The sequence below is a fragment of the Myotis myotis genome, unplaced genomic scaffold (assembly GCF_014108235.1).
Source record: "Myotis myotis isolate mMyoMyo1 unplaced genomic scaffold, mMyoMyo1.p scaffold_m19_p_1, whole genome shotgun sequence".
Lineage (NCBI taxonomy): Eukaryota > Metazoa > Chordata > Mammalia > Chiroptera > Vespertilionidae > Myotis > Myotis myotis.
In genome coordinates, this window is record NW_023416313.1 from 204,521,885 (window position 1) to 204,548,807 (window position 26,923).

A 26,923-nucleotide genomic window follows, 5' to 3' on the forward strand; every position below is an offset into this window, starting at 1 on the left:
CCAGCTGCAAACACCCATCAGCCCCTCACCCAGGCTGGCCAGGCACCCCAGCGAGACCCCCACCCTGATCCGGGACACCCTTCAGGGCAAACCAGCTGGCCCCCACCCATGCACCAGGCCTTTATCCTATATAATAAAAGGGTAATATGCAAACTGACCCTAACAGCAAAACGACTGGGAATGACTGGTCACTGTGACACACACTGACCACCAGTGGGCAGATGCTCAATGCAGGAGCTGCCCCCTGGTGGTCAGTGCACTCCCACAGGGGGAGCTCTGCTCAGCCACAAGCCACGCTGACGGCTGCCAGTACAATGGTGGTGGTGGGAGCCTCTCCCGCTGCCTCAGCAGCACTAAGAATGTCAGACTGCAGCTTCGGCCTGCTCCCCACTGGCAAGTGGACATCCCCCGAGGGCTCCTGGGCTGCCAGAGGGATGTCTGATTGCCAGCTTAGGCCCAATCCCCCAGGGATCGAGCCTAAGCCAGCAGGTGGTCATTCCCCGAGGGGTCCCAGACTGCGAGAGGGCACAGGCCGGGCTGAGGGACCCCCCCACCCCCAGTGCACAAATTTTTGTGCACCAGGCCTGTAGTATATAGATAAATAAGTTATCTATAGCAGGACTTTAAAGTTAGGTAAATTATATATTTTGAAAGGGAGTATATTCCCATGGTACAAAAAAATTACAAAACAATAATGAAAAGCCTTCTTTTTTCTGCTTTCCTCAGACATCCACCTCTCTGCCCCAGAGGTGATCAGTGCTCCTAGTTTTACACATGTCCTTCTAGAGATAATCTGTGTGTTTGTGGCATATGGCTTGAGTGTGTACGTGTATAGATGGGAGCATGCAATATGCATTGCCCTGCACTTTCCTTTTAGTCACTGAACTGCCTATCTTTGAGATCATTCCCTGTCTATTCATTAATAACATTATTATTTTGTGTGTCTGCTTAATATTCCATTATACAGATCAGGTGTCTGTAAACTATAGCCTTTTAATCAAATCTAGTCTTCTGCCTTATTTTTATACAACTCATGAGCTATAAAAGGTTTTTATGTTTTTAAATGGTTGAAACAAAAGACAATAAAATTTAATGGCATTTGGAAATCATATGGAATTCAGTGTCCATAAATAAAGTTTTATTGGAACATAGCCTGCCCCTTTCTTTGCATATTATTTATGGCTGCTTTCAAGGTACAGTGGCAGAAGTGAACAGTTGCACAGAGATTGCATGGCCTGCAAAGCCTAAATTGTTTATTATCTGTTTTTTTTTAATAGTTTCTTATTTATTTATTTTTAAAATATTTTTTGTTTTATTTCAGAGAGGAAGGGAGGGGGAGAGAGAAATATAAACATCAATGATGAGAGTGTATCATTGGTTGACTGCCTCCTGCACGCTCCATACTGGGATCGAGCCTGCAATCCAGGCATATGCCCTGACCTGGAATCGAACCATGACCTCCTGGTTCATAGGTTGACGCTCTGAGCTATGCTGGCAGGGCTATTATCTGTGTGTTTTTTTACAAAAAAAGTTTGCTGGCCCCTGAAATAGATGCAATATAGTGTACTTAATTAATTGATGGGCATCTTTTGCTGCTATACTGCAACACTGAATAATCTTTACATACATTTCTCATGTGTGAGTAGAACTAGCAGACATATTTCTAGAAGTGGAATTGCTCATAGCGTTGTAAATTCTGTGTGGCATATTCCATTTTTCCTAATTCAGTTAGGTTGCATCAAGGGAAAAAGCAGGGGAAAGGGGGAGAGTGGACAAGGAGACCTACTTTTTTTCCTCCTGGTGAAATGGTTTGTCTGCCTGTTGGAGGCCTTGAAAAGATAGTTTAGCTCATAACAAAGGAGAATTCTTTGTTCCTACTTTTCTCTGGTGTCTTTTGACCTCCTCTAAGCAGAGCCATCTGCCAGCCTTGGTGCCCGTTGTTTGGTTTCTCTTCCCACGATCCAGAGATGTTTAAGGTGTAAGCCTAAACCTAAGAAAGGAACAGGAGTAAAGTGCACCTTTTACTCACTTGTAAATTCGTGTTTTTCCTTTCCACTTGCACATTGTTTGATTTTAGGTGACTTTTTTTTTTACAAGCTCAGAGAAATTGCTTAAGGAAAGTGACCATATTATGGCATCTAGCATTGACACTGCCATTGTCTGCACGGTTAGCCTCTGGAGGTCCCTTAGTTAAGGGAAGAAAGAATCGCAAAGATTTATGAAGGTTGTTTGTGACAGTAATAGACTATAATCCAGTTATTTGCCTTATTTTGTTTCATCCTCTCATTCAAGAGGGGAAAAGGTGAACAAAATATATTACGTAGTATTTGCTATAATTTTGCTGTCTCTTCCTTCTCTCTCGCCCTTCCTCTTTTTCTCTTTCCTCCCCCCCCCCCCCTCCTTTTTTGGTTTCTGTCTCTGTCCCTGTTTAATTTTTAAGACTAGTCCAAAAATACAGGTTATTTTAGCTGCTGCCTTCCACTTAGAAATTTGGAAAATCCTTTGGGTACCTGAGTAGATAACCATTGTTGAAATTTCAGTTGATAATCTCATGTCCCTTCTTTCTCTTTGTTTCTCTCTCCCACTTTCTATCTCCCAATATTTTGAGCAGACTGCTATTCAAAGGATCGGGGACCTTGGATAGTAAAACCAGTGGCCTCTTCTAGGGGGCGGGGCGTCTACCTGATCAACAATGTAAGTATCCAGCACAACCTCTCTGCGTTCTGTTTTTCCCTGTTGCACCCATTGTCCTCGCTACTAATATGGTTGCTTTTCATTAAGAGCAGGTGTCCCCTTTGGAAACCTGCATTCAGAACTGTGGGCTGAGGGTGGGTATGAGGTGTCTCTTGGCAGTAACTTCCCACGACAATAGTTACGCTATGGCTGAAAAGTTACTTGATCCAATTTTGGGGGAGGAAGGCCTTTGGTGTCAGCAGAAAAGAGGTACCTTTTCTGCTTTCAGGATATTGTCATGTGAATTCTTCAGCACTAAGCATTAATTAGTAGCATAAACATTTAGTTTTTATTGAGCAGAACTGTGGGATCCTGCCCTCAAGGTCCTCAAGGAAATTTACCCAGATCGGTATGGCATCCTTGTTGCACTCCCACCCTTCCTCCCTCCCGACCTCCTTCCTCCTCTTCCTCATCCTCTTATTTTTCCAAAATTCATCAGTATCTTGATGCTTCGAAAATTCCTCATTAAAAGTTGTTTTTAAGTTAAATGCAGAGTAAATAAAATAAAATAAAATTCCAACCACAGTTTCGCTCCCTAGATTTATAATAGTAGTTAGTAACCTAATATAATTGGATTATGTTTCTTCTTTTCTCAGCTTTGCATTTTGATATTTACTGTAGTTTGATATTTACTGTACTCATATCACCTCCTACCCTCCCTTCCACTTTCTACCTCTACGTTTGATTACTTTTTACTATTTTTAAGGTTTTTAACATTTACATTCTCCTCAGTAACTATGATTCAGTTTCTCTGCTTTATAAGTTGGATACAAATTTTAAACTCAGTAGAAACTTTACAGCATGGAATTATGAAATTTAACTACTAATTCAGTCTGGATCTTTGTTCATTCTTCTTCCTGGATGTTTGGTCATTCTTTTTCATATAGAAAGTAGTATTTTTCCTTGTTCAGGGAAAACTATCCCCCCACCCCACCCCCTTTTTTTGTTTTTCGGTCTTTGTTTCTACTTCTAGAACTGCTTTTTGAGGCAGTCTGGGTCTTTCCTTCGTGTCAGCTTTTCTCTCATTTTAAATTCTGTCTTTCCACTCTACCTTCTGGATCACCAGTTGGAATTCTATCCATTTATTTATCTCATTTACTGAATTTCTATATTGGCTATCATAGTTTGCAGAAACTCTTATTTTAGGACTTACTTTCTTGTTAACAGCTGTCGTTGCTTAGTGCAGTTTGTCTGCTGGCCTTTCTGAAGCTATCAGTTGAAAGTTTTTTAAAGTTATCTTCTGTGGTGTGAACTTCCTTGGGGATTGTCTTATTTTCCTCCTGTTGGTTTTTCTCCGTTTCAGTAACCTTAGGTGTGTTGAGCCATATTTATGAACGGAGACGAGACTGACTGGACAGCCGGCCTGAGTTTCCCCGACTGTTGTGTAGGACCGATTCCCTGAGAGCTTCTGCCTGGACAGGAGACTGTTGGAGCTTTGGGCAGAGTGACTGTCAGGCTGCCCCTTAGGTGGACATGAGCGAGGAGCATGCTTCTTCCTTCCCCTGCCCCGAAGGAGGGCAGCCTCATTGTGCAGGTGCAGGGAGCTTTCACTCTGAGTCAGTGCTGCCGGTCCTCCTTTCCCCACTGTGTGCCTGTTGGGGGTGGCAGGGCCTCAGGCGCCACGCTTTCAGATCCCTGCATTCGCACAAGCTGCCTTCCCCAGAGGACACGCTGTTTCCCAAGCGCCACGCGTTGGGTGCTGGAGACGGCCCCTGGCCTCACTGTTCCACACGCTGCGTGTTGATGACCCACCCCGCTCGTGCTCCCGGCCGCTCCTGCTCCTGCTTCTGCATGTTCACTGCCAGCGCGACCTTCTCCCAGCCGCCTTGGGAAGATCACACTCGGCTCTGAAGTCCGGGGCAGGGCGTCCTCTGCTGTTTTCTCAGCCTGATCCTGCCTGCTTTCTATCTTTCAGGATCGCCTTAAAGTTTTGGTCTGTTGTTGGTCCTTGAACCGCTTTCTAGCCTTGTGATCAGTGCATTCTTTTAGAACAGTGGTTCTCAACCTTCCTAACGCCACCACCCTTTAACACAGTTCCTCATGTGGTGGTGACCCCCAATTTCATTGTTACAAATTGAACATAATTAAAGCATAGTGATTAATCACAAAAACAATATGTAATTATATATGTGTTTTCCGATGGTCTTAGGCGACCCGTATGAAAGGGTTGTTCGACCCCCAAAGGGGTCGCGACCCACAGGTTGAGAACCGCTGTTTTAGAAAGTATCTTCTTTGTCCTTCCAGTGGGTCTCTGGAAAGGGAGAGGGGGAGGAAGATAGGTTGTGTGTGGGGTCAGTACTCCATCTTAAACCCCCCCTTCTCTTTCACATGATCTGAGCTATTTCTGTACGTATAGAAACTAACTTTCTGAGGGTCTTTCACATTGGGAAATCCTTCCATTCAGTCTGGACTGTATTATAAACACTGCAGACATGTAGGATCTGGTTCTGATACAGCAGCTATTACAGCCCCAGGCCCGGGCTGCCAGTCCTGTTACCTGGCCCTGAGTCACTCCAGAAGCCTTTACGCTGTGTCTCCTGTGACAGAGGCCCTGGTCAGATGCTTTGGATGTCTCCTTTCTTGTCTCTGTTCTGACCTTGGTGGACGGCTCCTGCCCAATAGTTTTTCCTTCAGCTTTGTGCCAGGAACTCCAGTGTTATTTGAATCTCATAGACAGCACTGGTTTGGGTTTGGGTTTTAGCTGCCAAATGGAATTGCTATTGAAAGTCAGCGGTGGTATAAGTTTGCTTTTTATGTTCTTAGACATGAGTCAAGAAGAGTAGGATCTATTCCCAGCTCCTCTGGGGTTTTTTTTTTTTGGAATGCTCTTTTGCCCTGGTGATTTGTTATTTTAAAACCAACATCATAAAGAAAAGGAGAGTTAAACTTTCCTTGTGGGGCTGAGAGCCCCGTGCCCTGACTCTTCCCTGGATGCTGAGTCTCGTAAAGGGGGTGACAGGTCTTTAGAGAATGTACTTGGCAGGCTCGCCTCCCTCCCACCTCTCCCTGGGCTGGATCCCTGGAGACCCCCTGCAGAGATCAAAGCACTTGGCTGGACCCTTGGCCCCCTCCTCCTCAGAGAAGCTTTGGAATGAGTCTGATTCTTTGAGGTATTTGGTGGAGGTGCCAGACAGAAGCCTGGGAAGATGCCAGCAGGCACCAGGGGAGCTGGCAACATGTGGACATAATGGGAAAATATTCCCATTTCACTCCAAAACTGGAAATTTATCACCTTTTACCCAGGCCTAAGAACCATGTAGTTAATACTCTTCTCTCTCTCCTTGCGCACAGGCCTAGCATCCCCTCTTTTCCGTACCTGGATCCTTTCCCGTGGAATATGTGACCCATTAGCCAACTGGATGAAGTAACTGTTTCCAAGGCTGCTGCCTGCTTTCCTTTTAGGTTTTAGGGAGGAGGGAGTGCTCCAGCGGAGGGTCTGTGAGCAGCACTAATGAGAGTGGGTGAGGGATGTTGTGGGGGCCTGAGTTAGGTGTGAGGCCAAATGAAAACATCATTCCCGGTCTTCCTGCTGGGCTGAGAGGGCCTCTTACTTCACATTCCCAATAATAGTCTTAACCTTTTGGAAAATATCTGCAAATAGCAGCTTTTACCACTACAAGAACAGGATAAAGGACAGACAAAGCATTGCTTTTATGTAATAATGGAGAGAGAAGTGCAAGCTCCTACAGATGGAAGCAACTCAGCTGATTGGCTAGTGCAGTCTCTTAATAATGTTCTCTTTAACTCTGGAAACACATCATAAAGGAACAGAGTTGTGTTTGATCCAGCTCCTTCAGTAACTGTGACTAAATGCCATATTTTCCCAATTTAGTATATTCAGATCGAGGAGGGGAAAGACCTGGTGTTTCCTGATTAGGGTATGAATTTGATTATAGAAGTCAGATTTAGTCATCCTTGTCTCACACATTATCCACGGTAAATACAATCTGAATATTTCCCTGAGGTTTTAAAGCATCAGAAGTGTATTTAGGTCACTCGTATACTTGTTTCTGTTTGTTTATATGTTGTTATCTTATGTGTTCTTTATTTTTTCTCATTGTTCAGCAGATATGTAGGGAGTGCCTGTGGTGTGCCAGATGCTTATACCCCTTAAAACCTTTTGAGAAATAGGGACTCTCCTAATTCTTACGGATCTTCATTATAACTCAGTGCACTGCTCTGAGTAGAATGACAGGTTGCATGCTGCGATGAATGCTGTTGAGTTATGGAACTTAGTAAATAGAACCACATAGATACTATTGAGTTTGCAGTAGTAACAGCAACCAGATTTCGTGAGCATTTAATGTGCCTGCCACTGTGCCTTTCAAATATAATCTCATTTATTTTTTATAAGAACCCTATGATGTAATTATTATTATTTCCTTAGTAAGTAGTAGGGTCAAAATTGTAACTTAGATCTAGCTAATTCTAGAGGATACACTGTTAACCAGTGTACCGTTCTACCTTACAGTGACCTAACAGATACCATGAGCTTTAATCTTAAAGTCCAGTTAGAAAAATAGATTTTCCGACTTTCCCAACAATTCACATTCTTACTTTCACATACTTTGGAGGGCAGTTTGAGCTTGAAATTAAAATCATTTAAAGTGAGTTAATTGGGGATTGAGGAAAAGGTTTGAAGATATGAAAAAGCTTTCATTAGTTGCTTATTAGTATACTAGAGGCCCGGTGCATGAAATTCGTGCATGGGAGGGGGGTGTCCCTCAGCCGGCCTGCTCCCTCTCCAATCTGGGACCCCTCGGGGGATGTCCCCTGTGGGATGGGGCCTAAACTGACAGTCAGACAACCCTCTTGCAATCCGGGACCGCTGGCTCCTAACCACTCGCCTGCCTGCCTGATCACCCCTAACTGCCTCTGCTTGCTGGCCTGGTTGCCCCCTAACTGGTCCCCTGCCAGCCTGGTCACCCCCTAACTGCCCCCTTGCTAGCCTGGTTGCCCCCTAACTGCCCCCCTGCTGGCCTAGTCCCCCCTTAACTGTCCAGAAGGAAGTTGGACGTCCAGAAGATGTCCAGTTGACCCAGTCTAATTAGCATATTACCCTTTTATTAGTATAGATAATAGTATACAAGGAAACTATACCCAAACCATTCTTTTCTTCTCTGAGCGTACAATTTGATTCCTAATGCAGATAAAAATGAGAGCTACAGACCATTGAACAAATAATGTAAGAGATTATGTTATACATAACTCAAAGGATAAATATGTATTATGAAGCAGGAAAGAGAGGAAATGGCCATGGACATTAGATGTGTCATGGAGGGAAGACGCTTGCCAGCGTGTTCTCTGGTTCACGGGAAAGTTGAGTGCTCAGACATCTATTGTAGCCTATAGGTGTTACTCACTTGGAAGAGAGCTGCAATTGTTTAGTTTTGGAACACAGCCTGCAGCTTGCTGCTTTGTGCTGTGATTGTATCAGTTCTTACTAAGCTGCTGAGATAGTACCTGTGAGAAACTGACCAAGGAATGTAAGGGAGTCAGGAAATGCTGTGGGTGATAACTGTAGTATTTGGGATAGAAATGCATTACTATAAAGACAAACTTTTGAATCTGGGGGACAATTATTTTTAGTTCAGAACTTTGGGGAAAGATGTGAATAGTGCTTAAGAGTTAAGCCTCTGAGGCAGACCTCCTGATCACTTATTAGCTGTATGACTTTGAGCAGGCTCCTAACTCTCTCTGACTCTCCTCATCTCTAATATTTGGGTGGTGATATACTACCTCATGGACTTAGGTGAGGATTAAACGAAATAATACTTGTGAAGAATTTGAACAACACATAGTAAATGTTCAATACATTGGTTAAAATTTCATATTTTGCTGCAGATGTTAATAGTTATTTCTGTTGCTGCTGCTATAGCTATTATAACCACAGTTATGACTATTGTCACTTTCCTTTAGAGTCCTTTGTCCTGTATGGATTGTGGTGACTTCCAGCTGACTTCTGCCTTAATCTCATCTCACATAGAGTTATTCTGTTCCAGATATTTTAACCTTACTATTTTCTTAATCAAGACTCCACAGTCATTTCCTGTTTCCCACCATGTTCAACCTGAATTTGCCTTGCCAGAGGTCCAGATCCCTTTGCCAGTGGGTCCCTTCCTCCTAACTGTCTAACCCTATCTCTCATTATTTCTCAGTTCAGTCTTCTAGCCCAGGCCAGTGAATCTGCCCCCTCTCCGTTCTGTGGGACTTAGTGCATGCCGTCTTCCTATGATGGTCTCCTGTCCCTTCCACCACGTGCCTGATAGCTTTCAGCTCTCACTTCCACACCTACTCTTTCAGGACAAGCCTTCCCTGACTCGTCCCACTTAACTGCTCTTCCACTTTGCAGCCTCCTATCTTCCACTTGCAGATATGCTCCTCTGTGTTCTTGTAAGTTACCTGTTTTGCTGTCCCTCTGCCTAAATATTAAACTCTTTGGGAGTAGGGATTAGGCGCTGAGGGCAGGGATTATCTGTTTACTTCATCACAGTATTCCCCAGTGCCTTATATACTATCCAGCAATACTCATAATTACTTGTTGTAAAAACAACTCTTAATTGAAAAAAAATTTTAAACATCTAGTTCCGTCTTGACATATAGCGATATAGCAAGTACCATTGAGTGAGTCAATGAAACATCCATCCCGTTTCACAGGGGGAAGATCTGTAAATTCTCTAAGCAACTTGATGAAAGCTTTCATCTAAGAATAACAGTAGCATTTAAAAATTTGCATCATACTTTACGTTTGGGAGAAAGCAATTTTTTATTTTTAAGTAGCTTTTATTTTCTTGGCATGTAACTATTTAATATCATGTATAGAAAAATCTAAAGCTCTTTAGACTTGATTTATTATGTGAGAGATGCTGTATAAATTTATTTCCCCCCATTGTAATTGGATACCTACAGTGTTTATGGAAGTGGTGTGTTATGTGGCCAATTGAATGTATGGGTAGCTTGGAAGAAAACTTTTCTTAGAGTTTTAGTTTTCTACATTATCATTTCTCAAAGGTTAAGAACTTTGTTCCTGTACTGTAAGCTAGGGCTCCTTTGCATTTCTGTCCTTTCATTCTTTCTCTTTACTCAATAGCCAAACCAGATTTCCCTGGAAGAGAACATCCTGGTCTCCCGTTACATTAACAACCCCCTGCTCATAGATGGTGAGTTGTGGTTAGGCCCTTGCCTGGATTGGGTTAGATCTTGTTAATTTTTAAAATTTATTATTTATTTACTGGAGGCCCGGTGCACAGATTCGTGCACTGGTGGGGTCCCTCGGCCTGATCTGTGGAGATCGGGCGAAAACAGGTTCTCCAACATCCCCTGAGGGGTCCCGGATTTCAAGAGGGTGGCTCTCGGGTGACGCACCCTGGAATCGGGCTCCCTCCTCTCTGGTTCTGGGTGCATCACCCGAGAACCGCAGCTGCCAAGTCACCGGCTCAGCAGCTCCTGTGTTGAGCGTCTGCCCCCTGGTGGTCATTTCGTGTCATAGTTACTGGTTGGACAGTCGCTTGGGCTTTTATATATATTGATTGGACTTATTGGGGTGACATTGGTTAATAAAAGTATATAGGTTTCGGGTGTACAGTTCTATAATACAACATCTATACTAGTATATTGTATTGTGTGTTCATCACCCCAAGTCAAGTCTCTTTCCATCACCATTTATCAACCCTACACCCTCTTCCGTTCCCCCTCCCATCCCTTTTCCTCTGGCAATCACTAGTAAGTCTTTATTAAGCTAATATGAAATTCTTAACAACTATGGCTTTAGAGCTGAGGCTGGTTCCTTACCTACCTCATGAGATTATTTCAAAAATGAAATGAGATAATAAAAAGGAAAGTGCTTTATAGGTGATATAATAATAAATATATATGAGAACTGTACAATATACATGTATAAATTCTCATATATGTACAAAATGTGTAATTATTATTTATCCTCAAAAGGCAAGGGGTGTGGACAGTGTGTATTCTGTGGGGAGAGGAGGGCTATTCGTTTTTTCATGTTTCTTTGTTACATTATCCTGTTTATTCTGTAACAAAAACAAATGAACTTAGTTTTTCCTGTGAATTCAATTTTTTTTCTAGATTTCAAGTTTGATGTGCGCCTCTATGTGCTTGTGACTTCCTATGATCCTCTTGTCATATATCTCTATGAAGAAGGATTGGCTAGGTAAGAGACATTTAGAGGGAGGGTGTTTATTAGAGTGGACCAATTAAGGGTATATTAAGATCACTTTTTCTTTTTGTTACATTCAACTCAGAAAAAATAGAGTGTGCCCAGATGGTCTTCAGGTTACTTTACATATGCACATGTATGAACAGTTATGCGTATGTAACCACACATCTTTCCTAGCAGCAGTCCAGGATCGCATCCTGTTTTCATGCAATGGCAGTTGTTCTGAAGACCCTAGGTCCTAGGGTATTAAGATAATTTGTCGCCTAGCTGGCTTGGCTCAGTGGATAGAACATCGGCCCTTGGACTGAAGGGTCCTGGGTTTGATTCTGAACAAGGACACGGACCTCGGTTGCAGGCTCAATCCTGGCTCTGGTTAGGGTGTGTGCAGGAGGCAACCAATTGATGTCTTTTCACATCGGTGTTTCTCTCTCTTCTGTCTCTCTCTGTCCTTTCCACTCCCTCTAAAAATCAATGGAAAAATATCTTTGGGTGAGGATTAATAAAACAGAACAAAAAGGATAATTTGTCGTTCTTCAGAATTGATCTAAAAAGAATAAAAAATCCTGCATTTATATATATATATATATACATACACACACACACACACACACTAGGCGCCCGGTGCACAAAATTCGTGCACTGGGTGTGTGTGTGTGTGTGGGGGGAGTGTCCCTCAGCCCAGCCTGCCCCCTCTCACATACTGGGAGCCCTCAGGCGTTGACCCCCATCACCCTCCGATCGCCTGATTGGCCCCTTGCCCAGGCCTGACGCCTCCGCCAGAGGTGTCAGGCTTGGACAGGGGACCCCCATCTCCCCCCGATCACTGGCTCTGGCCCCCGCCCAGGCCTGAGGCCTCTGGCCCAGGAATCATGCCTGGGCAGGGGACCCCCATCTCCCTCTGATCGCTTGCTCCACCCCCCGCCCAAGCCTGACGCCTCTGACCCAGGCTTCAGGCCTGGGCAAGGGGACCATCATATCCCCCCAATCCCTGGCTCCGCCCCCCACCCAGGCCTGATGCCTCGGCCAGAGGAGTTGACCCTCATCACCCTCCGATCACCAATCACTGGATCGGTCCCTTGACCAGGCCTGAGGCCTCCGGCAGAGGTGTCAGGCCTGGGCAGGGGACCCCCAGCTCCCCGCGGTTGCAGGCTCTGCCCCTGCCCAGGCCTAACGCCTCTGGCCTAGGCGTCCGGCCCGGGCAGCGGGGACCCGCAGCTGCAGCGGCCCCGCGATCGTGGGCTTCGCTTTACGCTCAGGCAAGGGACCCCTAGCTCCTGGGACTGCCAGCTTCGACCTTGCCCAGCTCCCATCACTGGCTCCACCCCTACTTCCTGCTATCACTGGCCAGGGCGGAAAAGGCACCTGATTCTCCGATCATGGCTCTTAGCTCCCCCCTGGGTTTCCGATCACTGTCAGTGGCAGGGGGCTTCTTCCTGCTTTCCCTTTCACCTCCCTGCATTGTGCCTACATATGCAAATTAACCGCCATCTTGTTGGCAGTTAACTGCCAATCTTAGTTGGCAGTTAATTTGCATATAGCCCTATTAGCCAAGGAAAAGGGTAGCGCCGTACGCCAATTACCATTTTTCTCTTTTATTAGTGTAGATATATATATATACACACACATATATATTATCCCAGACACTTATTTTAATGCTCACAATAACCTTACAGCTGATGCATTTTTGCAGTTGAAGAAACTGAGGGTTAGAGAGGTAAGGGAGCTTGAAGTCACTTTTCTGAGGTATCCCAGCAGGTTGGCAGTGGAGCAGGAGTTTGGATTCCTGGATCTGATTTCCAGAGTCAAGGCCTCTTGTATTTAGGAGGCATTAGCTGCTTTTTTTTTTCCACTTGCAAGTAATATACTTTACAGTGGTTATATTGTTTTGTTTTATAGGTGACTAAAACCTTTTTTAGGTTTTATGGTAATGTGACTTATAAAATTAAGTTCAAATTATAATAATTGGAAGTTTTGTTTTCCATAACCAGATAATTTTAGAGGTGACGGTATTTTCATAGACCCCATAATTGTTTAAAATAAGAGTATAACTTTGCTTATGCTCTTCCCCCAACATATACAGGGGTAGGCAAAAGTAGGTGTACAGTTGATTTTATGGAAAATAATGCAATAATAAATGATTTAAGAATAAACTCTGTATTTCATGTAATCACAACTGTTAACCTACTTTTGCCCCTCTGTGTGTATGTGAGTGTGTGTATTTTTTTTTTTCAATCAACTAGCTTTCCCTGAAGTGTTTTTCATGCATTGGCCTTATATAACATAGCAGTTTAGAAGGTAGTTTGCAATCTCTGAGCAGTCATGAACAAGCTAAAAAGCTTGGTCTGTATGTGTTTTTTATTTTAGAAAATGTACTTCGAAGATGGTAAATACAATGATTAAAAGAAGCCTACCTATTGAAGTATTATAGTACTCTGACAACTGTTATTTTAAAATGGTGTTTTAATTATTTCATATACTCAAATTTTTTTGATGCATCTGTGACTACAATCTGAGGGTGATTTTGGCTGGTTGAGCCGTTTCTTCCCTTCACCTCTAGGTGGCAGTGACAGCATTTATATGCTCTGTCATATTCTTAACTAGATTTATGTGTTTGAGCCCTAGGAACTCCGAGGCTGCTGAAGCTCCCTAGTTCTGGTCTCTTGTTCCTTGAAAATTGTCCATTGTACTCAAAAAGAGTCGGGAAGCTTTGGCTAGAAATGAATGAAAAAGATTTATTCAAGGGTCTTAGAGTTTGCAAACTGGGAACATAGCTAGACAAAAACCCAGAAGTGTTCCAAAGAAGAAAGAAAAGTTAAGAGTTCTTATAGTAAAAAGTACACTCTTGAAAATTTTCAGTCCTCATTCTTTGCCCTAGGACTGGTCCAGGATGGTTATCTTTCAGATGTCAGGTGGCCTGGATGATAGATGCCAGGTGGTCTGGAAGGTGGATCCCAGGAGGTCTGGTCACATGCTGTGGTCTGGTTAATGGATGCCAGGTGGTCTACATGAGCCGTTCAGGGGAATAATCAAAGGGTTATCTGGAGGTCCAGTGTGTATGTCCAGACATATATGCAGGCATTGATACAAGACTGGAAAGTTAAAAAATTTTCAGTTTCCCAGGCTAGTTAGAACAAGAATAGAATCTTTCCACATGCCCCAACCATCATAATGTTAATAATTTTAAGAACTTGGTTAAAGTGACTCCATTTTATATATTCCCTATATTCACTCTTTCCTCAAAATTGAGGAGGGGAAAACTATAACTTTTCTCCGTCTTCAGGTAGAGAATTGAACCTGAAAGGTCCTTGATCACATACTACTAGCTCTAATCAGATTCATAGGAAAGAAGTTGTCTGTAGTGTTTGTAGGCACATGTGCTGTCATTCTTTGAAATATAGGTTTAAAAGCCAATTCCCCATATTATCTAGAAAAAAAGAAGATAAAGTATACCTCTTACTTCTACTCAGATATGTAAGGTGCTGAGGGTTTCAGTTTTGTAATTTTAGATTCTGAGTTTTCTCTCTTGTGTATCATGAGCTTTTTTCTCCTCTTCCCTCCACTCATCCTCATCCCAGCTTGTCTCCTATTCCCTTCCCAGGAGGGATTCCGTCCTGCCACAAGTTGGACTTCTTGCATAGGGAAAAAACCTCAAGGTTACACTCATTATTTCTCAAGAATATCATACTGCCTGGCCGGCGTGGCTCAGTGGTTGAGTGTCGACCTATGAACCAGGAGGTCACGGTTCGATTTCCAGTCAGAGCACATGCCCGGGTTGTGGGCTCAATCCCCAGAGTGGGGCAAGCAGGAGGCAACCGATCAATGATTCTCTCCCATTGATGTTTTTATCTCTCCCTCTTCCTTCCTCTCTGAAATCAATAAAAATATATATTTTTTTAAAAAAGAAAAGATCATACCAACATGTTTTGCATATTATTTGAAAGACATTTCACTCACAATATTAATAGCCCTCTCTTTTGGTAAAATTTGGCATAGTTTTAAGACCTCAATGGTTCAGACACAGACTGAGAGCAATACCAGTATTTATTACAGATATGCAAGTGTTTTGACTACTCGGTATGTGCCAGAATCAGAATCCATTGAATTGAGTAACTTTTCTTGCCTTCAGTGGAAACTGAGTGTGTGTGTGTGTGTGTGTGTGTGTGTGTGTGTGTGTGTATAGGAGTGGGCAAAGGTAGGTTTACAGTTATGAGTACACAAAACAGTTTATTTTTATGTTATTATTTATTAATTATTGTATTTTTTATTTGTATTACAACTGTAAACCTACTTTTGACCACCCCTGTATATTTTTAAATGCATGCTTTTTCTTAGAGTAATTTAGAGAACAGTTTTTCTAAAAACTCGGGTCAAATTGAACCAAGAAATGGGAATTCTCAGGGCTTTGTCTCAGTTTACCTAAAAGTGTAGGTGAATATAAAAGCTTCACGAAAGGACAGTACATGGTCACAGGCTATTAGCTGTAGTTCTTCCAGGGCACATTGCTCTGCACAATAGCTTCCATGTGCCTGTGTTCCTGTATCTTAACTCACTGTATATCTTGGCATTCATCTACTTCTCTTTAATCCTCAGGGTCTGCTCCAGTGTGTCATTACATTCAGCAGTAGTCCATAGCATCTCCAGATCTGCAGCCTCTAGTAAATCTTGGGTCACGTGTGTTTTATGTAGACATTACTGAAGACAATCAGTTTGGGATGAGATCACTAAGCCATTTTACTTTGAGGTTCACCAAGGAACACCATAATCTTCTCTAAAGAAACAAAACTGGCAACAAATATAATTGGTTTTCTTCTTTACAAAAGAATGGCCTTATCCCATATCACCTCTTTGGGACTCAAATTAAAGCTTAGGTGACAGAAAGATTAAGTTCATTTCTTAAGTCTGTAAAATAAGTAGTTTCTGTAAGTTTTTTACCTTCTTAAACTTACTGAAGAAAAAGAGCCTTAATAGTTTGTTTCTGTATTAATAATTTCAGTTGTTCTTGTTGTCTTACTAGCTAACATAGGAAGTAAGAAAACTCACTATTTTTTATACATGGGCAAAATGTTGAGGCATCTAAAAAAATCGTCTTTCTGGCATCTGGGTCCGGCATTTTCCCCTGGAGGTGCACCCTGCTTTTGAGTTGCATGTGGATGTTGCTGCTTTGCACCAGCAGGGGACACTCACCTTCCAGAGAGAGTGACATTCTCCCCCAAAATGGTGTAGATTTTTTTCCTGTCAGAGGTGGAAACCAAAAAGACTTTGTCCTGGATTTTACAGTTTTAAGTGGATCCAATACGTGGTCTAAATGATTTGACTGGACCTTTTTTGAGACAGAGCCAATAGCCAAATTTTCACTGAAACAGGAAAAAAAGAAAACAACTAAAAAAAATTAAAACACAATTAAGTTGAAAACCAAATGTGTTGTCAGAGACCTGAAGATAGGTCGTTCTAGCAGCTGGGTGAAATGAAGGTGTGTCTCAGGGAGCGGGGGGAGAGCCACTGGTGCTGTGGGGGTGGGAGGAGAAGACCCTGAGGCTGTCCCACGGGGACTGTCTCAGCCTAGTTTCCAGTGGAAATTCAGAAAAGACCCCAAAGCATTTGCAATGCCTTTCCCTTCCTCCCCACCCCCAGTTCCTTCTTCAGTAGCCTTCTTTGCTAATTAACACTGGCTCCGCGGGGATATTTACCTTTTCTCTGCTGGATTCCTGTGGTTTTGAAAGAATTCAGGTACTTGCTGGTTGCCAAGGAATTCATATTACCTCACAGGCTGTACACTGTCCAGAATCTGCCGCAGCAGCAAGAAGGGGGAAGAGACACCAGCGAGGGGAGAAAACCCTCTCCAGTGCTCATTGTCACCCTCCCTGGCAGGCCCTCGCTGTTGAAGTTTGAGTCATTTCTGGCTCTAAAGACAGGGGATCAGGCTGGTAATCCCCTCCCAGACGGCTCCGTAGGGCGCTGCCGAGTCACTGCAGCACTTGGCAGTCTCGGGGCTGCAGCTGGCTGACAGCAGATCAGAGAGCTCTTGGGCCTCTTGTTCTCTCCCGTAAGGCTTTTCTGGGTCAGGCGAGGATGAAACCCGGTGGCTTCTGGCAGGGCTGCCTGAGGTGCTGTCTCTCCATCCTCCAGGACTTTTTGGCTCTGCATGGCTTCACCTGCTGAAAGATAACTCCTGTACCAGGGTTTCCTCAGGGCTGGCCTCCTCTTTTTTTTCTTTTTGTTTTTTAAAAAATTAAATTATAAAAAAAAATTTTTTCAATTATAGTTGACATGCAATATCATATTAGTTTCAGGTGCACACCCGTGATTAGACATTATAAAACTTCTTAAGTGATCATCCCAAAACCCATCTGACACCATACATAGTTATTAGAATATTATTGACTATACTGGAGGCCCAGTGCACAAAACTCATGCATGGGTAGGGTCCCTAGGCCTGGCCAGCGATCAAGGCCATCTGTGGGGTGGTCCCCCCCAAACCCTGCTGGCACCTGCCTTGGCTGGTGGCCTGGAGCTGCCCGCCGGTCAGCCCTGCCCCTGCCAGTCACTTCCCTCTGGTGGGGGAGGGGGCAGATGCTCAATGCAGGAGCTGCACTGGGGGCAGCTCCTGCATCAAGCGTCTGGCCCCTGGTGGTCAGTGCACATCATAGCGACCGGTCATTCCACTGTTGGGTCGATTTGCATATTGGACTTGGATGTCTTATTTCTTTCAACAGGTAGGAGAAGTTTTCTGTCATTATTTTTTCAAATAGATTTTCAAGTTCTTCCTCCCTCTTTTCTCCTTCTGGGTACCCCCATGAGGCGAATGTTGGTATGCTTGAAGTTGTCCGAGAGGCTCTTTATATCTTTGGATTCTTTTTTTTTCTTTTTTTGCTGTTATGATTGGGTGTTTTTTGCTTGTTTATATTCCAAATTCTTGATTTGATTCTCGTTATCCTCTGATTCCATGTAAATTATTCTTTATTTCAGTTAGTGTATCCTTCATTTCTTTTCTTTTTTAAAAAATATGTTTTTATTGATTTCAGAGAGAGGAAGGGAGAAGAGAGAGAAACATCAATGATGAGAGAGAATAATTATTGGCTGCCTCCTGCACGCGCCCTTCTGGGGATCAAGCCTGCAGCCCACAACCTGGGTATGTGCCCTGACCAGAATTGAACCTGACCTCCTGGTTCAAAGGTCAGTGCTCAACCACTGAGCCACACTGGCCAGGTCATAGTCTTATAGCTCATACTTTGAGCGACACAGCCAGATAAAGTGGCTCCAGCTTCCCGTCTTCCCCAGGGAGTTGTCCTAAGGTCAGAGTGAAAGGTGAGAAATGTCCTAAGGGCATGTAGTTCTCTGTTCATCAGTAGGCCACAAACTGGTACCCAGTTTCAGATTTGGCGAAAAGAGTGGAGCCTCCACCTTTTTTTTTGTTTGTTTATAGGTCAAGGCTATAAAATTCTGTCATGAGAGCCTTCCCTAAATTTTGATTTCATTCAGAGGGAGGTTTAAGACTTAATTCATCATGTAAATTTCAGTATGGGGGTTAGGGTAAGTATTTGGCTTGGGATGCCTTGTAGAGAATTACCCCTTTTAGATTATTTCTAAGAAGGAAATTGTGTTGAAGCTTTCAGGCCTAAATAGGATGAAATTTGGTATGTGAGGGCCTAAATCAAGAGGCACAAACTTAAATGCTCACAAGGACCTTCACTGGAGAAGTTGGTCAGGTGGGCACTGGAGAAGTGGAGATCACATGCTCTGCCTAAAGGGCATTTGCGATTCAGTGCCAGCAAGTCCTTGGTTTGTGGTGGTGCTGTGGTCTGAATGTTTGGCTGTTACCTGCCCTTGAATTGGCTCTGACTCCTGGTGACCCTGGGAGTGAGTGATGTCCATGACGTCCTGTCCTCGGCAGCCCTGCTCCGCTCCTGTAGACTTGTGGCCACGGCTCATGGTTGCTCTTCCTCTTTCCTGCTGCCTCTATTTCCCAGCATTGCTGTCTGTCCAAAGAACCCTGCTGGCTCAGGCTGTGCCTGAAGTGGGACAACTTCGGTTTTGCCGTTTCTGCTTCCAGCGATGTTTCAGGCTTCATTTGCTCTGGGACCCACTTGTCTGTCTTTCTGACAGTCCAGGGTGTTCATAGAGCTCTCCTTCAGCACCATATTTCAGATGAATCAGTTTTTTTCCTAGTAACCTTCACTATCCTGGTTTGCATTCGTACATAGTAATTGGGAATGCAAAGATGTGGATGATCTTAGCCTTGGTCTCCAATGACATACCTTTGCTCTTGGTAAGCTTTCCTGATTCTTCTATTGCTGCCCTTCTGAGTCTCAGCTTTCTTTTCATTCTTGAATTTCTCTGAATGTTTGTTTCCCCCAGCACCCAAACTCATATGTTGAAATCCTGTCCCTCGAGGTGATGGAATTAGGAGGTGAGGTCTTGGGAGGTGATTAGGTCATGAGGGTGGAGCCCTCATGAATGTGATTAGTGCCCTTTTACAAAAGAGACCCTGGAGCGATTGCTCACTCTTTCCACCATGTGAGGACCCAGCAGGAAGGTGCTGTCTACCTGCCTGCATCTTGGTCTTGTACTTCCAGCCTCCAGAACTGTGAGAAGTAACTTTCTGTTGTTTATAAGCTACACCGTTTATGGTATTTTGTTATAGGAGCCCCAAAGGACTAAGACAGGTGGTATTGCCAGATCTTTTATGTGTGTGTTTTAATGGTAGCTGAAAAATCTAGATTTTTATTGAGAAACATACCTTTGATTGTAGGCTTTTAATTTTGAAATGGTTTCAAACTTATACAAAAGCTGTAAAAATACTGTGAAGAATAGCCTTTTACCTTTTCATCTAGAGTCCACGTTCAGATTTTTCAACTGTCGTAGTAATGTTCTTTTTAACAAAAGGATCCAGTCCAGAATCACATGTTGCATTTAGTTGTCATGTCTCTTTCGTCTCCTCCAGGCTGGAACAGTTCCTCAGTCTCTTTGATTTTCATGACCTTAGTGTTTTTGAAGATTACAGGCCAGTCATTTTGTAGAATGTCTCTCAATTTGGGTTTGTCTGATATTTGCTTATGATTAGACTCAGGTTATGTATTTTTGGCCAGAATTCCACAATAGTGATGCTGTGTTCTCATTGCATTGTCTGATGACACATGATAGCTATTTAGTGGTATTTGACCACTTGATTAAAATGGTGTCTGCCAGATTTCTCCACTATAAATTTAACTTGTTTCTCCCTCTGTAATTAATAAATACCTTTTGAGTAAACACTTTGAGACCATGTAGTATCTTATTCCTCATCTCATTTTCACCTAATAATTTTAATGTCCATCTATGCTTCTTGCCTGAATGGATTATTACTATGATGGTGGCTAAGTGAATTTCCCCATCATTCCTTTTACTTTTATTGTTTAGTATTTTACTCCAAGAAAGAGCTTTCTCCTCTTCCCATTTATGTATGTACACCAATGTGGACGCAAGGATCCCTATTTTATTTAATGGGTTATAATTCTTTACTGTTATGATTTATTTTGATGCTCAAATTGCCCCAGATTTGGACAATGGGGGCCCCTTTAAGCTGGCTTTTGTGTTATTTTGACATGTTCCCTTATTCTCTGAGCACAAAATGTTTCAAACTTAGCTTGTTCTTTGTACCAGTCCTGGAATCAATCATATTTTCTAAGGAGCATTGGTTGCCCCCCCCCCCTTTTTTTTTTAAATTTAAAAATTGATTTTTAGAGAGAGAGGAAGGGAGAGGGAGAAAGAGAGAAAAGCATCGATGTGAGAGCAGAACATTGATTGGCTGCCTCCTGCACAAACCCCCCACTGGGGATCGAGTCTGCAACCCGGGCATGTGCCCTGACTAGGAATCAAACTAGCAACCTTGTGGTGCATGGGACAACACCCAACCGAGCCATACCACCAGCGCAGCACTGGTGGCTTTTAATGGAGAATAGAAATCAGGAGTCAGGATCTGGGTGCTAGATATGCTCATTGCTCTGGGCTATCTCTGCTCTCTGGTCCTTGCAATGGACAGACCTAGAAAATATGAATGTGTATACATTCAGGTACATACACATACACATTTACATCTGTATTTCTACATGTGTCTATATCTGTATACAGGGTGAGGTAAAAGTAGGTTTACAGTTGTGAGTATGTGAAACACAGTTTATTCTTATATTATTATTTATTAACGAGAGGCCCGGTGCATGACAAGGGTACAGGCCGGGCTGAGGGACACTGGTGGGGGTCCCTCAGCCCGGCCTGTACCCTTCTGCACTCCAGGAGCCCTTGGGGGATGTCCCACTGACAACTAAGCTCCAGTTGGACATCCTTAGCGCTTCCGCGGAGGCAGGAGAGGCTCCTGCCACTGCCGCTGCGCTCACCAGCCATCAGCCCAGCATGTGGCTGAGCAGCGCTCTCCCTATGGGAACACACTGACCACCAGAGGGCAGCTCCTGCGTTAAGCATCTGCCCCTGGTGGTCAGTGCACGTCATAGCGACCAGTTGTTCTACCATTTGGTCGATTTGCATATTACCCTTTTATTATATAGGACTAGAGGCCTGGTGCACGAAATTTGTGCACAGAGGGGGTGTGTGTCCCTCAGCCCAGCCTGCATCCTCTCCAATCTGGGACCCCTCAAGGGATGTCCGACTGCCCATTTAGGCCCGATCCCAGCAGGATTGGGCCTAAACGGGCAGTCGGACCTCCTTCTCACAATCCAGACTGCTGGCTCCCAAGCACTTGCCTGCCTGCCTGCCTGCCTGATTGCCCCTAACTGCTTCTGCCTGCCAGCCTGATCACCCCCTAACCACTCCCCTGCCAGCCTGATTGATGCCTAACTGCTCCCCTGCTGGCCTGATTGCCCCTAACTGCCCTCCCTTGCCAGCCTGGTCACCCCTAACTGCCCTCCCCTGCAGGCCTGGTTCTCCCCAACTGCCCTCCCCTGCAGACCTGGTCCCTCCCAACTGCCCTCCCCTGCAGGCCTGGTCCCTCCCAACTGCCCACCCCTGCTGGCCATCTTGTGTCCACATGGGGCGGCCATCTTGTGTGTTAGAGTGATGGTCAATTTGCATATTACTCTTATTAGATAGGATTATTGTATTGTTTTCCATACTAACAACTGTAAACCTACTTTTGCCATATCCTGTATTGAAAAGCAGGAGTTTATACTAATACCTCCAATTCTAGTTCAGAACAAGATTCTTTCTAGCTTTTTCCTTTTCTTTTTAAAAAATCTCTCCAACAATGTGAAATCTGACTCCCATTCTCTACAACAAATTTATTTACTCAATTCCCTTTAATGTAGCCAGTCTCCTGACCCCCCTGGTTACTGCCCCACTCGGATGTCCTCCTTGTGTGGACGTTGAACCCTGAGGGCCACCTGGGTTACTCTGCTTACGTAACCTCCTGCTCTACCTCTGAGCTGCCTTTCCATCCTGTCCACTATCTTTCTCACGTGAGCCTTGGTTGCCACTAGGCTGCAGGAAGGAAAGTCTGGTTTTTATTAGTTGGCCAAATAATTAAAAAACAAAACAAAACCCTTCATAGGTGAATCAGAACTTGATTCTTATACCAGATCTAAGACTAATGGGGCCAGATAAGAAGGAGATGTTGCAAGTCGTGATTAGAGATGAATATTGCCTGTAACATGGATTTTGGAGAGAACCATAAGATCTTCCTGGGGTAGGAGGAAAGGGGAGATGTACACCTACCTCCCTTCTACACAGTCTTCTGCATGTCCCATCAGACTAAGTGAAATGAAGAAGGTAGCACTTTTGTCCCTTTGAGTAACTTTTTCCATCGAGATGACATTTTTTGTTTTCTCTTAATTTTTACTTCTTGCCACTTTTTACACTCTATAAAAACCCACTCTGACATTAATAATCTTAAGCTGGGGTTCAGAATATAAATTCCCTAGCAAAAAGGAAGATTAGAAAGAAGAAAACTTATTTTTAAGAGCTGCAATCCTATTGAAAAAAGTAGTGTAGGAATGACATGTGTTGGGTTACAGTTAACCACCAGGCTTTTGCCAATCTTTTCATGTTATTGGCCCAATTTGATCAGTTCTCATATTTAGGAGAGATGAAGAACCTCTTTCTGAAGCATAACCTTTTCCCGTCCTTGAAATTATTCTTCTTTTGGGGGAGATGATGGCAGGAGGTGTATCACTGTGAGGTAATGTCCAGGTGAGGCAGGCAGCTTCTGTGGGGTCAGCATGGACCCCCTTTGCATTTTGTAAGAATTCAGAGAGTAACTGTCTCCCACTTGCTTGGAGGAAGTCTGCTGAAGGACAATTGGTAAATATAGGCAAGGTTTACTCACCATGGAGTGACACGGCTGGAAGTTAGGTGCTAACTACTGGTGGTATCTGGGAAATTGGAGCTTCCTCTCTGTATAGACTTAATGCGCGTCAAACTCTTGTGCCTTAGCCATTCATGCCTAGCCAGCATTTTCTCTTTGTCCACATCCTTCTTCCTGGCCTCCTGTTTGTTTTATGTTCATTTCCTAGGTTTTTCTGTTGTTGTTTTCACACTTTTGTTTCTTTGGCTCATATATTTCTAGTACAGGAACCTAGGGAGTGGATATAGTGGATGGGTGGGTGAGAAGAGATAGAGACAAGGACAGTTTTTAAATGCTGGCCTTTACTGTGATAAAAATTCATATTGACTTCATAGTCTGAGTGAGCATATGTAAATAATTTGTGAAGCGTATGAAAATAAACGCATGGACTTCCAGGATTTTTTTCTACACACTTGGATGTGCCTCTTGGGAAAACCACTTCAGTGAACTGTGGTGGTATGTAAACAGGGGTTGATATTTACCATAACCATTCGACTCAAGTGTCCTTTTGTTGATGTTGGGCATCACTGGGAAGTTTTCTCCTTCCTGGTTACTTCCTTCAGAGGCACGTAGACTTTAGGTTTTGGTCTTCTTTTGACAGCAGTCCAGGATATCAAATTGCTGCCCTGTTTTCAGTGGGCTCCATGTTTAATTTCTCTGTCTTTTGCTTTCGTCCCAAATTCAGGAATTAGTCTCCTGCACTGTGCTCATATTGATGCTATTCTGCAGACGTGGGCTTTGTCTGCTGTTGATGCTGACATTATTATTTTCTTAAAATGAACTTTATAGATCAGTTCTGTTGTTTCTTTGGAGATGAGCTCTAAGTCTATATATTACTATGCTGTCCTTTTATTCTTTTTGCTTAATATTTTCCATAGACTGTGTGGGCACTCACTAGGTGTTTATGACCAGCTAATGCCTCATCCTCCACAGCATCCTGCACACAATTTCCCAGGCTGTGAATAACTGTTCTCACCTTTCATCCCTCCTAAGGTTTTATAGAAGAGAAGCAGCATCTTGTAGTTAAAAACATGGATTTTTGAGTCAGTGTGATTTGGTATAAATTACTTAATCTTTTTAGATCACATTTTAGTTTTGATACCTATTTTTAAAAATTAGATATAATATTGCCTGGGCCGGGTGGTTCAGTTGGTTAGAGTGTCGTGCTATACACCAAAAGGTTGCGGGTTCAATTTCCGGTCAGGGCACATACCTAGGTTGTGGGTTCGATCCCCAATTGGGAGGCAACCAGTCGATGCTTCTCTCTCATCTCTCTCTCTCCCTCTCTCTCTCTCAAATCAATAAAACATATCCCTGGATGAGGATTAAAAATTTTAGATATACTAGCAATATTACCTACTTGAGAGAGTTGCTGTAAGGATTGAATTAAAAGCGGTACTATATATGAAACACTTAGCATGGATGTTGGAACTCAACATTTAGTAATGGTGTCACCCTCCTTTTATTAAAATCTCCTTGATTCTGCATTCTAGCCTTTATTTCCTTGAAACCCTGTTCCTGGCATTTAACCTGTGTCCCTTTCTATCAGGTTTGCAACTGTGCGATATGATCAAGGAGCCAAAAACATTCGGAACCAGTTCATGCACCTGACAAATTACAGTGTGAATAAGAAGAGTGGAGACTATGTCAGGTATTGGCCACACCAGAGCCAGGAGCTGGAGAAGTCAGTCTCAGCTGGGGGTGTTGTGGGAGTAAAAGTCAACGTGTTGCCCTGGAGGCAAACTTTGTTTCTGTCCGTGTAACATATGAAAAGCTGTGAGTCACTTACCGCAGTTTTGAGGCATATCTGCTATTGCTTCTTCATTGCTTACACAGTTACAGTGTCACCTTCTCTACCAAAATATGCTTTCCCAAGTTTCATCTTCCTCATTGATTGTCTCCCCTCACTTGGCTTAGGGGTGGGAATTTAATGCGCATAGGAAACTTTCTAGAAATCAAGAAATGAGGTCATTTCAGCATTTGATAAAATGTATCAAAAGTTTTAAAAATATTTGTGCCCTTTGACCCAGCAATTCCATTTCTAGGAATTTAACCTTAAGGAGTAACTGAAGGGACAGAACGGAACTGATAGCTGTGTCCCTAACAAAAGGACAGAACGGAACTGATAGTAAAAGAACAGAACGGAACTGATAGCTGTGTCTCTAACTCCTCTCCCAGGAAAGCCACAGAATGTATCAGTTACTCAGCCTGCCCTTAGCTCAGCCAATGGGAAAGCAAGAAAAACTAGCCCCCGGCCCTCACTCAACCAACCGGAATCGACCAAGTGCCTCCACCCCCCAACCCCAAACCCTATAAATTCTTTGTTCTCTTGGGACTCGGGGCTCTCTCTCGCATCCAGTAATGGAGGCAGAGGGGGACCAAGCCCGGGCTTGAATAAAAGACTCTATGCTTTTGCATCAGACTCGGCGCTCCCTGGTGGTTCTGTGGGAGGTCTTGAAATCTGGGCATAACATAACGAAGGATGTACACACAAGATCAGAGACACAAATGTTCGTCACTGTACATTATCAGGTGGAAACAGCAGGTTACCAGACACTACATGCAATTAATTTCTTTTTTGAACATATAAGATAAGAACATATAAGATAGCTGTTTATTTGTGCTGGAGGGGGACAGGAAACTAGAAAGACAGACACAAAAATGTTAACAGTTCTTAACTATAGTGGATGGAATTATAGGTGGGGGATTTCTGTTTTTTTCTCAGAGCTTTTATGTACTTCCTACATTTTTCTAAAATAAATACTTGTATGATCAAGAGGGAAAAACTTAGGAATAAATTTAATAAAGAAATGAGGCCATCTCAGAAAAGGATTCAGTGGAAGGGAATACCAGCCCAGCTGTGTGGAAATATTCTTTCTGCTCTGTTTTCTTTCATTCTGATAATTTTGCCAGAAAGTGGAAAAATAAAAAATAAACCCAAATAGTTACTTTCTACTCAGACTAAAAATAGGTGCCTACAAAGTCCAAGGAAAGAAAGGAAGAAAAAGAAAGAGAGAAAGAGGGAAGGAAAGTGAGGGATCTGGAAGTGATTGAATGGTTGCTGAGCTGTATAGATTGCATTGCATATTCTGTGAACAGTATTAATTCATTGAAGAAATCTCCGTCATTTTGAAAGATTCGCAAAGAAGCAACTGGCGGGTCATGGGGCGCTGGTAGGGAGTGAGGGGGCAGTGGCAAAACACACGTTCCAGATGGCAAGACCTTTCCAACAGTCTTGGGAGTCTGCCCGTTTGCATCCTGCTGCTTTCGTGGAGGTATACTGCATCACTTCTGTTGTTGCTCTAGTGCAGTGGTTGGCAAACTGCGGCCCCTTGAGTGTGGCTCTTCCACAATATACCACGTGCGGGCGCACACGTACAGTATGATTGAAACTTTGTCGCCCATGCGCAGAAGTCGGTATTTTGTGGAAGATCCACACTCAAGGGGCCAAAGAGCTGCATGTGGCTCGCGAGCTGCATGTGGCTCGCGAGCCGCAGTTTGCTGACCGCTGCTCTAGTGCATTCTCCCTTCCCTTCAGTGGTAAATGGAAAGGTATATTTAAAAAGCTGTGTCTGCCACCAGAGAGGAGGGAGCTTGCTTCAGATGCTAAAGCAATTCTGTGCTTGGTTAGCTCATTAAAATACTCCACTGTGTCTCTCACTAACCCACCCAGGCTCAATTTT

At 43.5% G+C, this 26,923-nt stretch overlaps 1 protein-coding gene and 1 long non-coding RNA gene across 14 annotated transcripts in view; one reads left to right on the plus strand and one right to left on the minus strand.

Annotated features, from left to right (window-relative positions):
• Positions 1–26,923, plus strand: part of TTLL5 (tubulin tyrosine ligase like 5) — a 268,899-nt gene that overhangs the window by 26,448 nt on the left and 215,528 nt on the right. For 11 of the 12 annotated variants that reach the window (XM_036313636.1, XM_036313719.1, XM_036313619.1 and 8 more), the window contains 4 exons: positions 2,612–2,694; positions 9,824–9,893; positions 10,822–10,906; positions 24,790–24,891. In XM_036313636.1, coding sequence (XP_036169529.1) covers positions 2,612–2,694; positions 9,824–9,893; positions 10,822–10,906; positions 24,790–24,891 — 340 coding nt within the window. The remainder of the gene's footprint in view (positions 1–2,611; positions 2,695–9,823; positions 9,894–10,821; positions 10,907–24,789; positions 24,892–26,923) is intronic. The other variant, XM_036313710.1, reaches the window with a different exon arrangement.
• On the minus strand, positions 13,631–16,867 carry LOC118658347. Of its 2 annotated transcripts, none has more exons than XR_004968287.1 (3): positions 16,600–16,867; positions 16,097–16,266; positions 13,631–13,913 (listed from the first exon to the last, which is right to left on the minus strand). It is a non-coding gene; the product is annotated as an uncharacterized LOC118658347 (long non-coding RNA). The 2 variants fall into 2 exon arrangements; XR_004968290.1 differs by having other exon boundaries at positions 13,631–14,001.